Source organism: Apiospora hydei (assembly GCF_038363865.1).
Source record: "Apiospora hydei strain CBS 114990 chromosome Unknown utg000006l_segment0_segment0, whole genome shotgun sequence".
NCBI classification, from domain to species: domain Eukaryota; kingdom Fungi; phylum Ascomycota; class Sordariomycetes; order Amphisphaeriales; family Apiosporaceae; genus Apiospora; species Apiospora hydei.
Window position 1 is genome coordinate 2380819 of NW_027117365.1, and position 12896 is coordinate 2393714.

Below are 12896 nucleotides of genomic sequence, written 5' to 3' on the forward strand. Positions count from 1 at the left end.
TCATAGTTAGAATCGACAAGGGTCTCTCATTTCGTGTTTGGTCGAGCTTCTTGAAGGACAGCCGCTTGTCGTCTGCGCCAGAGTTGATGGTATGTAAGCGAAAGTGTATCGAATACGTTGTCGTTATGGAAGTATGTATGCATGATACGCATATCAGTGTTAGGACCAAAAGACTATTGGGTCCGTACTACGAGTCGCATACGAATCGCCTAGGTCATATAACTGAACGTAGATCGAAGCTATGTCCAGGTTTCTGAAGATGATGGATGGTTTCATTATCCCACCTTTCTCCTATATAAAGTTAGTAGAGATGTACCCAATATTGACCACCTAATTGGCCACTGAATTGAAATCGAGCCCCAAATACATGGAATGGCCAAGCACAGCCAATGTTCCGTGATGTTCTGGAAAGCGCTGGAGCACTACGTTCGAATATCGTGATCTCAGTCGTGACATTCTTCGCCCATACGATAAACCCAGCATGACATAGAAGGTGTGTAGTCGGTGTTTCATAATAAATAGCATTCCATGTGTGTGCCCATCTTAGATACTTCCTCAACCCTAGCATATTACCCCTATTCCGTTCTCCAAGTTCTGCACAGGAAGCAACATATAACCTGTGAACTTTGCCCTGAGCTCATGTCTCCATGAGTCGAGCACGGAATGCCAAGTGCAGATACCACCACATAGCAAGCAATTCAAGACATTCGTTCACCCCAATTTCACTTCAGCTCACCATAAATCTTGTCGGCGTGGACGCCATGCTGGTTACTCGTGTTGCTGAGCCCTGAGCAGTCGGTACACTGTCGTAGATTTCATCAGTTTCACCCAGTGCTCCATACAAGGTAATTGGGTCCTGTGGGAAAGATCGGCAATGGGGAACCATAGTCGAGCTTGTTCTCGACTTACATTCGAGCAGTTGTTGCAGTCTTTGCAGTCACTGCAGTTTGAGCAATTGGAGCAATCCGTACAGTCCTTGCAGTTGGAGCACTGCCAAACAGCGTCATGCCATGTCAGCCGGGGACCAAGAAGGAAACATGAAGGAAATGGATGCGGTAACTTACGTTCTCGCAGCCTTGACAATCATTACAGTTCGAACAGTTGTCGCATGCTTCACCACGCAAAGTGTTAGTCCACTAGCTGGTCCCCTAATGACAGACACGAAGCAAAGCCTGGTCGAATATGCCCCTGCTTGTTGAGCATGGCATATGCTTTCCTCTTTCATACAGTAAGGAGGCGGAGCTATCTGCTAGGCGATTGAGGCATCCTTTTTTTTCTTGAGGGCAGGACTCACCGGTACCTAGGAGACGATTAGAAACGACAACTGCGGCGGCGCAAATTGCATGAAGTCACTTACAGTCCCTGCAGTTCTTGCAGTTTGTGCAGTTCTTGCCTATGTACAGAACCCTTAATCAGTGACGGCCGGTTGGCGGATCGATACCAGTCTCAAACGCAGATGCGATGGATAGAACGACACATAGTGTTGCAACGGGCATCTAGTCCCACGACCCCAATCCAGCCGAGACAGAGATCAACACAAGAGAGGGTTCTCACAGTTGGTACCTATGCAGAGAGTAAGCGGCTGGTTTGCCCACTTATTACTGTTCCGTGAGGACAAAGGGGGCCAGGGGAGTCCACTTACAGTTGCTATTGCCGTTCTGGTCAGTCATTGTCGCGATTATGCTCGGGAAAGTTGGCACGTTTCTTATTGAGTATTTGACTTGCTTCTGGCTTAAGTCACAAGGCAGTTCTCATTGAATACGGCGGCATGACAGACGTTGATATAAGCTCCTGGATTTTGGGGGCCATGTATGATAAGCAGGCATAAACGCGCGTCCGAGGCCAATCAGAAGATGAACAAAGGCCAGACTACGTGTATACCCTCCCAACACCTTCCTGTTTGGTAAATCATGACGACAATCGTCATTGTGTTCTTGCTCGCAAATAAATGGCTATAGTCCTTGATTGGGTAGTTGATGGGAGCAAGACATCCGGCAGATGTTGTCACTCATAGTTATACGCAATGAGAGAAGAGCTTTACTTGCTGTGTGACTCCATACCTACCAGTGGGTGACACCCAAGCGAGCTCCCTGAACCAAGCACCCGTCCAGCTTCGCAACGAGATACGTAGGAGCTGCGCAAGCTACAGCAAACATATCATTTGGGTTGTCAGAGCTTGGAGAACAAGCGGTCGACAAGAACAGTAGACGAGGTTAGCTTCCCGCGAAAAATCTCTTCTCGTAGCTAGAGGAACCCGTGGATGCAACAGATCTCGCTTTACGGGCTGCCTGGTCTCACCATCAAAGACAAACAAATTCAGCCGCAAACTATGCCGATCCGGGAAAGTGTGCGTTTCGGTGGTGCTGTCGTTCATGCTTGTCGTATGGAGTAAGCATCGTCCTCAAGACTACAGTCTTGCATAGACGAACGACCAGAGGATCCCCAGGAAAGCCAAGACGGTGCCAAAGACGCGCTCGGCCCTACTCTGTGGGATTTGGTATCTTCCCGGAGACGGGAAAGAACTCTAGCACTCCCCTTTCGGCGCTCGCCTGCGGCTAGCGATAGGGAGCGGTCTAGGCAAACGTCGCGGTGTAGACTGGCGCTGCGGAACATTTTTCTCGACATCAATCTTCAGTCTCTCGGAAGAAAAGTCTTGAAGTGGTACAACGCGGGAAACGCCGAACGAAGAGAAGCCTTCTGGCGCATCCCGAGCTGACTTAGTTCACGCCCAAGCATGCAGGTTCCGTGCCCCGGCGGCGGTGGCAGGCAGCCCTAAAAGGGTGCGCCTCTGCTTACTACCCGGGTCTGAGGCTAAACGCCCGATGTCTCAACTCTATTGCCGCAGTTCATAGCAAACTACTTTGATAGCAAACATCACGTCCAGCTCTCCAGATTGACGCCAGGGTCCGTGACCTGAGACCCTCGTACGGGAACCAACGATTTGTCAGGAAAAGAGCTACACTCAGATAGGCTTGGTATTCGCTCCGGGTACAGCCAGTGTGTCGGTCCAGAGCTAGAGCTGACGGGAGAAAGACGCATACTAGATAGGCACACCGCACACGGCGTCTCAGGGTTGAAACCACAGTTTGCCATCGTGACTCGAGTCCAGTTCGCCGGCTTATTCTGTCCGAATGGAAAAGGCTCTTCGGGAGGGGAGAGTGTGGTAGTCGTGTGTTATGCGGCTCCTTCCGAGTCGAAAACCCACAACGATGGCATCGAACAACAATTGCGTCACTTGAAGGTATAATACTGCTTATGCGTGAGAAGTGATATTGGGCAGAGAATGCTGCCCTGGTGATTACAATGTACGGTTGGCAGCTGCTCTAGAGTCTAGACACGCCGCCGGCCACACCCCACCCCCCAAAAAGAAGGGCCGGGTAGGCGCCGCTGCCAGAGACAGATATAAAACTGCCTAAACTATGAATCTATTGTGTTCTCGGTCAGGCCTAGCCTAGTGTCATTTATTGGACGAAGATGTCTCTGCGTGGGAACCACCGGGACTTTGCACTTTACTTTAGAGCGCGAACGAAGGAACAGGTTGCTGACTCGTTGGGCAGATAGTGCCAGACCAAGACAGAGTAGCGTCCAGTCTGCCGCCTTTTGCTCGGCCAAAATACAGGGAACAAGGCCGGAGGGCATTCCATCCTTAATCCCACCCTATTCTCCCGTGCGACCTGCGTCATTCCGTGTAACCGTAGCCTTGGCCGCACAGCCAAGTAATGTGGGAACTTGGGGTGGGCTTTTTTAACATCATTGCCAGCTCGCGCCAAAACTGGCGCCCTTGACGCCGGGTCACGAAGAAAGAGACAGGTCGTGGTAGGCGGTACTGTAGGGACTGTAGGGACGCACTTTCGGACGTCGACATGTTTTTGGGAGGGGAGCCGTTTGAAGGTGGGAAGACCGACAACAGCGATTTCCCCGGACGATGGAGCTGGCAGCGAGCGGCTAAGCAAAAAGTGAACCCTGCATCATGGGAACCTTAGTTGAGGTCGGCAGGTAGGGGACTATTGCAAGGTCTTGGCCAAGGACCCAAGGACTCAGATGCTGTGCCTGGCGATCACTTTCCCAACCGGTTTGCATCTACCGACGATGCTATTCTCTTGGCTCTCATGCGCTCCGGCATGGGATGGAGGGTGGCACGTGAGCTGCGTCTAGAACAAGAAAACTGCCGCGGATTTACATATTGGCCCGTCATCGTCAATGGGCGGAGGGGAAATCTGGACAGAACCTGGAGTGTCGCATGAAGAAACAACCACGGCATCCCGAGGAGCTCGGGCAGCAATAAACACGTTCAAGCAGCCAGCCAGCCAGCCGCCAGTCTGCCAGTTTTCTGCTCTGGTGCTTGATCCTTGGCCCTTGGCTTTTCGCATCGTTGGGAAAACAGAGCGAGCAACTCCACCCCCCGGCACCGTCAATGTCCCGCTATACGAGCCTCAGCTCAGGTTGGAACAAAACACTCCGATTCAGGTCTCACGACTTTGCCGTGTGCCGTAAAGTGGTGAAATGCAGATGGTTAATCGGAATGATGTTGCCCCTCGGGTGGAACTGGCGAACGGAACCCGATGGAGTCGACCCTAAATATAAGACCAGAGTGAGGAGCCATTGAAGAAACGGCCGAGGCTGCCCAGGGTGCATGTACTGTTACTGTGACATACAAGCAAGAGAAACATACGAGTCGAGATGCATCTCCGGCCCTGCTTGGCGGACTTGGGAAAAAATCCCATTTTAATCCGTTGCTAGCAATGTGTGTGTAGGGGTTGAGAATACGATCGCTGATCTGCGGGTCTATCGCGAAGACACGGACGCGAGAGTGATCCGACGAGGATGCCGCACCTCCCTTGGCGCACCTCACCTTGGCTGATTGGAAAATGCGAAGCGGAGAGCGGTGAGAGAAGGCCCCTTTTCGCTAATTTCCTCATGAGGATCATGGATGGCTATGTCTGCAAGTGGATGGTTCGGTAGATGGCCAGAGATGCTACTGTCAGTACGTACCGCCAGTCCAAAGAACTGCCTAGAATTGGCAGTCTCGAGACTCATGCAGCAATTTTATGTACGTGTGGGTTGATGTGTATGCACAAGCAATCAGAGGTTAATAAGCGGGCATGCCTCCTCCTTCACCTCTCAGCCTCCGGAGGATGGAGAGGGGCAGCTGGATTATGGATTCCGACTTTTGATGGCTTCTTCTATGGTTCGTTACGAGCGTGCTAGTGTGTCAGCTTGACAGACAACATCGGCTCCGTGTCTGTGGCCTATTGCGTGCTGGGGCCTGGCTTTGGCGGGTGAACCCTGAGAAGCAAGCCACGGAGGAACATGGTGCCGGAATAGCCGTCCGTCGCTCGCTGTCTGAGTTGCGTCCCGCGGGATCACTGAGCGAGCAGAGACGGAGCGACGCGGATTGAATCAGTTCGGTCGTAAGCTGTCGTGTTTGTTTGTGCCTGCGTTGCGTTGTGTGGTGTGAATTGAGGATGATGATGAGGCTGACTTGCGAGTCACTGATTGGGCCCTAGTGCGGGATGATGCTCCCAGGAAGAAAAAAAGTTTACACACCAAAGTCGCAGGTAGATCCTGGGCTTGCTGGCTAGCTGGGCAGGGGGCCCTTGGGTCTGCTTGGGCGCAGGTAGCCTTCGGTGTTGGCTGCCAGGGCCCGACCAATCCTGTTGCGTCCGTCTGAGCCACCGCACGCCCAAAACGGCCATTTGACGTCCACTTTTCTTTTTGTGCACTTTCTTCAGTGTGTCGTGTGTGTGTGTGTGTGTGCTCGTGTATTAATGCACATGGAATCAACAACATCAAATACATAATAGCATTATGTATTACTATGTATGCGGTAGGTAGGTAGCTCGACGCAGCAATGGAGCCCACTGCTACTCTATGGCGTTATGCCCAGGCGCAGGTTAATGCTCTGTCTTCACCCAAGAAAACAAGGAATAGCCGCGTCTAACACGTAAGGTAAACAGAAAAGGCGATCATAGTGATTCCACTTGCACAACCCGCCCGACCCTAGCTGCCTAGGTGCTGGGAAAGCGGCCTGCTTGTGCACGTTCGATCCTGACTCCATGTATGTAGAAGCCAGAAGCTTGGGGAAAGTTGGCTCTGCTCCGTCCTCCTCCATGGAACCTGCAGGTGGACATTGTGCTGCTGCTGAGAGAGTCTGTCCACCAGTCAGTCTGTTCAGAGTCTTCTCTTCCAATCTCGCTCTTTTTCATCCCCCCCACTGCTGTCCACCAAGCCATCAGCCTTACCAGAAGAGCTCATTACATTTTGCGGGTATCCAGCACGACGAATTGCTATTCTGAGTTACGAGCACGACATCCAGACTCGAGCAAAAGCTGGCTGGGCCGGAGGTATCGATGTACCTCCACATGATGTACCTGACGTATCTACTTGCCTCCCTGTACTCCCTGTACTCCCTGTAGGCCCCATCCTTTAGCCTGGCGCACCCTGACAAGCTATTGCATCTTGGGCAGTCCTGCTCGCTAACGAACCGTGCGTGTGTGCGGCTATGCATACAGGCAGGCCTACGCTACGCCTACATATTCTTCCTGTCTCGATATAACCATCTGCCTTTCCCGAGCTTCCCATCTCACATCTATCCTCTCCCCTCCTCCTCCATCCCGAAAATAGATTGCTTGTCGTGCTCCGGCTGCGAGTTTGTGGTTTCGCTCAGCTTCCTCTTGTCTCGGTTCCGCCATTGTATATAAGTAGAGCTCTCGCGACCTTCATCATCGCAATCTCAACTCGTTACCATTTCTCATCCGCGATCACTGGTGTTAGCAATCTCTCCCCAGTAGCTGCCCGCCTAAACATCGCCCTCTGCTCTTGCCCTCCATTAGAGTATGAGGACAACCCACTGCCGTATCTAGTGCAGTATTCGAGTGTCTTGATTGATGAGAGCGTCGTCCATCCCACCCATCGACAACCACACTTCCACCCACCCGTCTCACAATGGGCCACAACAAGAGCTTCTCCGTCGTCGACGACGACTTCGAGTTCGACGAGGCATACTTCCGGACCTTTTATAAGCCGCTATCGAACCTGCCTACTCCACCGCTCTCCTCCCAGAACTCCTCCGCAACCCAAAGTCCTCGCATCGTGCCTGGCGATGCCGAGGTACTCAACTCAGACCTTCTAGGTAATTCAACTCGCCTCGCTACTACCTTCTCGAAAACCCGGACGACTGACCAGGCTTTCTGCTCTCTAGCTCCGGCAATCCATTTGACAAGGATGCTCCCGCCGGGACTTGCCCTGGAATCACCCTCGGTGGCCGTCGTGCACAATATCCTCACGCACGCCATGCTGCCCATGGATGCCATTGCCTTGGCGACCTGTATTCTGGACGCCCTCCCACGACGGTACCGCAATACTTGGCGGATGTCGTACCCCCGGTCGCGCCAGACTAGCCCGGCATCGAAGCGGCACACGATGCCCTCGGGTCCAATTCAGCCGCCAGCCCACTTCGATGCTGTCTTCCCCGAGGTGAACGTGCTGGCCGCCCTGATCATCGCCAACAAATTCATCGAGGACCTACATGAGCCCACCTCCTACTACGCCAACGAGTGGGGCCGCGACATGTGGTCGTGCGAGCAAATCAACGTCACGGAGCGTTGCATCATGGAGGCCCTGGAGTACCGCATCATCCCGCTACTGGACGACCAATACATCAAGCAGGCGCGGCACGATATTGAGCTCGCTCGCCGGGAGCTTCTCGACGAGACAAGCGAGCTGGCCATGGAGGCCAGAGAGTACGAACTTTACAACAACAACTCGAGGCCCATGAGCTCCGGTGAGGCTGTCATCGGCCTGGGTCTTTCACTCACGCCTGCCGATACGCCAAAGACCGAGGTGCGCACGCCAGGCTCTCAGACATCAGAAGGCCTAGACCTCGCGACGCGCGAAGCGTTCGGCAAGTCGCCCCCGGTGCCTCACGATTACTTGCGTTTCCCAGCGGATGTGACGCCCCGGTCTTGAGCGGTTACAATGCAAAGTATGCAGGAGGGGGATGAAAAAGCGAATTGTCGACTGCCTGATTGGGTGGTCCTAATGCATAGCGACTTGGGTGCATGGCGTATTGGTTCGGTTCATGGCCTGGATCCATCCCAGGCCTTTTTTTTTTCAGCATTTGTTAATTTGGGAGGACCGTCGAATCCTCCCCTCTGCCTGGCTGCTAGGCAAACAGTGGAGTCATCGGTTAAAAGGGGGACATGTATATGGATGGATGGACGAGGGACATGGAGTTCATTCTGAGCCAATTTCCTTGGTGCGTTTGGTGGAAAAATCGGTGTTTGCTGCTTTGCCCATGGATGGGGGCGCTGGAAGTTCCGGACATCATCATCTCGTTATTGTTTCTGCTGCTTACTGCAACCACAATACCCATTAGTTACTTATGTTTACTGAATAATATGTTTTACTCGAGTCGATTTTTGACTCGGGTGTGCAATTCATATCTTCCATGGTGACATTAGTACCAATGAACATGCAGAACATCGAGCCAGGCCCAATGCAAGCCCGGGCAGAGGAAGAGGGGCAGCCTGCATGGAAAGTAAGCGACGTGCGGGCTTCTATTCGTTTGCAGGGCTTCCCCGGATTCGAGGGCATACAGGCTGAATTTACCCTGATGTCACGAAAACCTACTGGTCGCCGCGTGTCGTCCTGCCAATATAAGCTTCGTGCCTCTCCACGTTTTCCTTGTCCCCCCAACCCTCTCATCTCACTCGCTAAGGGGTAAATTTTCCGTCGCCGGGGGGGGTCCAAGCCGCGCAATCTCTATTAATAGTGGCACGAGCAGTTGGGAAAGTGGTTTGCATCTCGCGATCTCCTGGGGCCCTAGAGGGGTTGGACCGTTGGAGGAGCTGCTGCATTTCTGAATGGCGCGCCATTCAATAGCTATGGATGAGGGAGATGACTTGGACCACGGGATCCTTGTTCTGAACATTCCATGCATGTCCCTGTTTACATACTCTCTATGTATGTACATATCTACGTAACATTTTGACAAGCTTCTGCCTTTTGTCTTTCGGCTACGCGGCATAGCTAGGAGCTTGAACATCCATCGGTGGCTGTGAGCTGATGGCGCGATCGTCGTCAGTTCCTTGCAGACTGAGGTGTTGCGACTGTTACCGTAGCTACCACCACCACTCCTACTTCCCCGGCATCTTCTTTTCTTTATCTGGGGGCTTCGAAACTTCGATATATCATATGATTGCGCCGAGATGGTATTAACAGCAGTTGTCAGGATCTGTAATCAGGGAAGTACCTATGACCATGCTGCTTCACCCGTGAAACCCCTACCATACAAAGCCAAGTTCGGATGACGGCTGGTTTATGATTCCGTTTTTGAGATGACCAGCTTCTCCGTCGTATGCGGGCCATTGGGACGTATAAACCCCAGGTGAACCGAACCATATCTCGCGCTTAATGAACAGAATAGCTCGAATAATCGCGAGCGATCGACTTCAGCCAGGTAAACTACTATAGCCCTATTGGCTTCATGGTGTATGGTGTGCCTCGTTATGTATGGCAGAGCGGACCGGGTATTCTGCATGCGAATGGAATCGGCATGCGTAAGCGGTTGGTGTATGAATACTCCTTGGGATATACTTTTGACCAGTCATACATATCACATGTAGCCTGCCTATGGCCTGGAGTGACGAGGTAGCAACGCTCCGCAGCCTCAAGCCTTCGGATGCTTCTATAATGGAGATATCGCAGGTTGCAGCTCCTCCCATCTATCATCAGCAACCCCAATGGCATTTCTTACGTTAACAGCCTACCTCGTTGTATTTAACTCACTAATCAATGGAACTGGTTGCTTCTGATTACATGAAGCCCATTGTGTGTGTGGGCTTACGATCAACTGCTAATCGTTCCAAGTACATTGCAGGTATAGATCGGAGAATTTCCACAAGGCGTGTCTCCCTGTCCAACGTACCTGGAGTGTAGACGGGGGGAAACTGTAAATCGCAATTACCCAAGTATGCAGTTGCGCGTAGCCATACCTCATAACCAGCCCTATCGACTCCTGAAAATCGTATGTAGATTTTGGTTTCTCCTGAATGCCCGTTTTGATTTCGATCTGGCGGGTTCATTAAGAGAGACATTGGAAGCCCCACGCCAGCTCGAATGCGGGGTGGAGCATGACCATTGACAGGCTTATCGATTTCGAGCTACTCCGCGATAGGCTTAGCGAGGGGCAGCCCAATCTTTCAAAAGTTCTTCACTCACCGAGCAGCGACGATATTTCGGAGTTGGGCGCGCCTCGGGACCTGACATCAGCGAATCTCAAGTCATAAAAACAAATCTCCATATCATTCAAGATGGCCAAGAAGAGAGCGAGAGAAGCCGACGGCACAACTGCCGATCCGGATAAGATGGTGCAGGATGGTGAGAGCTCGGACGACGAGGCAAGTCCCTTTTCACATCCATAGGCGGCGCCGCTCCTACGACCCCTCCGTACTAATTAATTCGGCAGGACTTTGATATTGTCAACGTCGACTTTGAATGGTTCAATTTCAATGCCGACATTGACTTCCACGGCAGCAAAGCGCTACTGCGCCAGTTGCTCGATGTGGACTCTGCTCTGTTCGACATCTCGGGCCTGGCAGACTTGATCCTCTCACAGCCCACCATTGGCTCCACGGTCAAGACGGACGGCGAGGGGGGCGATCCGTACGCCATGGTGACCGCGCTCAACCTTCATGAGCACCGCGAGAAGAAGCCCATGGCGGACCTCATCAGCTACCTCTCAGGCAAGGCCAAGGCCACCTCGTCCCTCTCCTCTCAGTAGTGCCAGCCCTGCTGGCCGCGCCGGACAAGCACGTCGGCCTCGTGCTCTCGGAGCGGCTCATCAACATGCCCTCCGAGATCGCGCCGCCCATGTACAGCATGCTGATCGATGAGATCGAGGCCGCCGTCGAGGACAAGGAACCGTACGAGTTCAGCCACTACCTCGTGCTGTCCAAGACGTATCAGGAGATCGAGTCAACGCTCGACGTGGAGGAGCGCAAGAGGAAGAAGGGCAAGCAGGAACCGGCCACCTTCTACTTCCACCCCGAGGACGAGGTGCTGCACAAGTACGCCGCCGCCCACGGCACCTACGCCTTCACCAACAACGACGCCTCGGCTGCCGACAGCAAGCGCGCCTTCCAGGAGATGGGCGTCATGCCGAGCGGGCATCTGATCCTGATCGAGGCGAGCAAGTTCGCCGACGCGGTGAAGGCTGTTGGCGACTACATCAACCCGCCGTCGTGAAGATAGATACCCCATAAAATCCAAGACATTGTGAAACCAGTTTTTATTTATTTATTTCTCTTCCAGAAAGTGGTGCCTATTCCATCGCCCTCCGTAGTCTATGCATGCTCTGCTGACTTGATCCTTATTTCATCATCCCTTATAGTATGTCTAGTTCTGTCTCACAACGTTGAATGGCCGTTTCTTTTTTGGTGTAAACCTGCTGTAGTTATGCACTCCACGCTCACTTCTGCTCTAAACGTTGCATCAAGTAATCCACCTCCACCACTTTGGTCAGAGGAATAACGAAATCCTTGTACATGGACACCACCGCATCGACATTGATCTTGGTAAGGGGATCGCCGCCGGTTCCCTTGTCAGGAGCAGAGGGGTCGGTACCGTAGGCTTGCGCCTTCTTCCGGAGCCGCTCCAAGACCTGCTTCTCGACGGCGGCGTTGGTGATGGACTCGCCGATGCCGTCGCGGTCGCCGGCTTGGATGAGGCGGGTGTAGAGCTCCGGGTCGGACTGGAACTTGGACTCGGCCACGAACTTGCCGTAGTGGATGCGGCGCGAGATGGCCTGGAGGCAGGCGATGTCGGCCGTGGCCGTGGAGCCGTAGTTCTCGGCGGCCTCGCCGCGCTCGGTGCGGTGGGCGCAGACACCCGGGAGGAAGGACTCGATGTAGAAGCGCTTGATCTCGGCGTTGGCGTTGACGTCGTTGGGGTGCAGGACCTTGGGGTAGTCGATCGGCTTCAGGAGCGGCTTCTGCAGCGCCGCCGGGAAGAAGGGGTACTCGTCGGGCGCCTCGTAGCGGCGGATCAGCGACTGCAGGCGCTCCTGCTCCTGCAGGTACCAGTCCATGAAGCTGAGCTTCTGGTGCTCGGCATTGTCGCTGTCGCTGTCGTGCGCGTGGCCGATCGGGATCGCGCCCGGCTCGTAGATGGTGCGGTTCAAGGGGAACTGCACTCGCTCAATCAGGTGGAAGATGATGGTGTCCTCCAGGCGACTGCATTGTACATCAAAATACTAAACGTTAGCCCTTATGAGCGAAACACGCGCTTTCCTCGTCCATATTCGAGAGGAGCTTCTTGGATAGGATTTGTACGCACATAAGCTGGAAGCGGATGACCGCCAGATCCAAGGCCTTGGAGGGGTCGGAGAGATCCACTACGGTATCCATGGTGTGTGTAGCGATTCTGAAAGCGAGGCCCGGAAACTGAGTTCAATATTGCGCTGACGAGGTGAAAGAGAGGGCGTGCCTCGTCTGATGGTGGGCAAAGTTTCCTGTTGGTTGTGTAAAGCTTCTGGGCTCCGAGCCGGCGTTGTCCAGAGGGGGATTAAGACGAGTCAAGTTCAAGCAAACATTGTCGTCTGCGGTGTAATGCGATATCACCAGCTTCAAACGTTGTGGCACATACCAACACTGTGTAAGTGCAAACTGCTTATGCGATTATGTCTCTCTGTTTCCTATCCTTTCCTCAATGTTCCGATAGTTCAAGGGCCGTGGTCAATTCAGAACATCCTACGTACAGAGTCTACATCATATCCAGCCACAGACCTATGGGCTAACAAAGACGGCTGACAATACATTGATCATTGGGTAAGAAGCTTGTGATTTCTCGCGAAAACCTTCTGCGCCCACTGACAACTAATTGGACTTGGCCAACTG

General features: G+C 53.1%; 3 protein-coding genes across 3 annotated transcripts; 2 read left to right on the forward strand and 1 right to left on the reverse strand.

Moving 5' to 3' along the window:
- Window positions 1–6945: 6945 nt before the first annotated feature.
- PG997_007941 (uncharacterized protein) lies at window positions 6946–7968 on the forward strand (the record flags this gene model as incomplete). The annotated part of the gene is made up of 1 exon (XM_066812256.1): window positions 6946–7968. The coding sequence occupies one exon, from the start codon at window positions 6946–6948 to the stop codon at window positions 7966–7968; it is 1023 nt and encodes a 340-aa protein (XP_066667598.1).
- Window positions 7969–10313: 2345 nt separating this feature from the next.
- On the forward strand, window positions 10314–11247 carry PG997_007942 (bcp1-like protein; the record flags this gene model as incomplete). The annotated part of the gene is made up of 3 exons (XM_066812257.1): window positions 10314–10400; window positions 10469–10756; window positions 10813–11247. The coding sequence occupies 3 exons, from the start codon at window positions 10314–10316 to the stop codon at window positions 11245–11247; spliced, it is 810 nt and encodes a 269-aa protein (XP_066667599.1).
- A 223-nt stretch (window positions 11248–11470) lies between these two features.
- Window positions 11471–12407, reverse strand: PG997_007943 (chorismate mutase; the record flags this gene model as incomplete). The annotated part of the gene is made up of 2 exons (XM_066812258.1): window positions 11471–12233; window positions 12337–12407. 2 exons carry the CDS (start codon window positions 12405–12407, stop codon window positions 11471–11473), a joined length of 834 nt encoding a protein of 277 aa, XP_066667600.1.
- Between the last annotated feature and the right edge of the window lie 489 nt (window positions 12408–12896).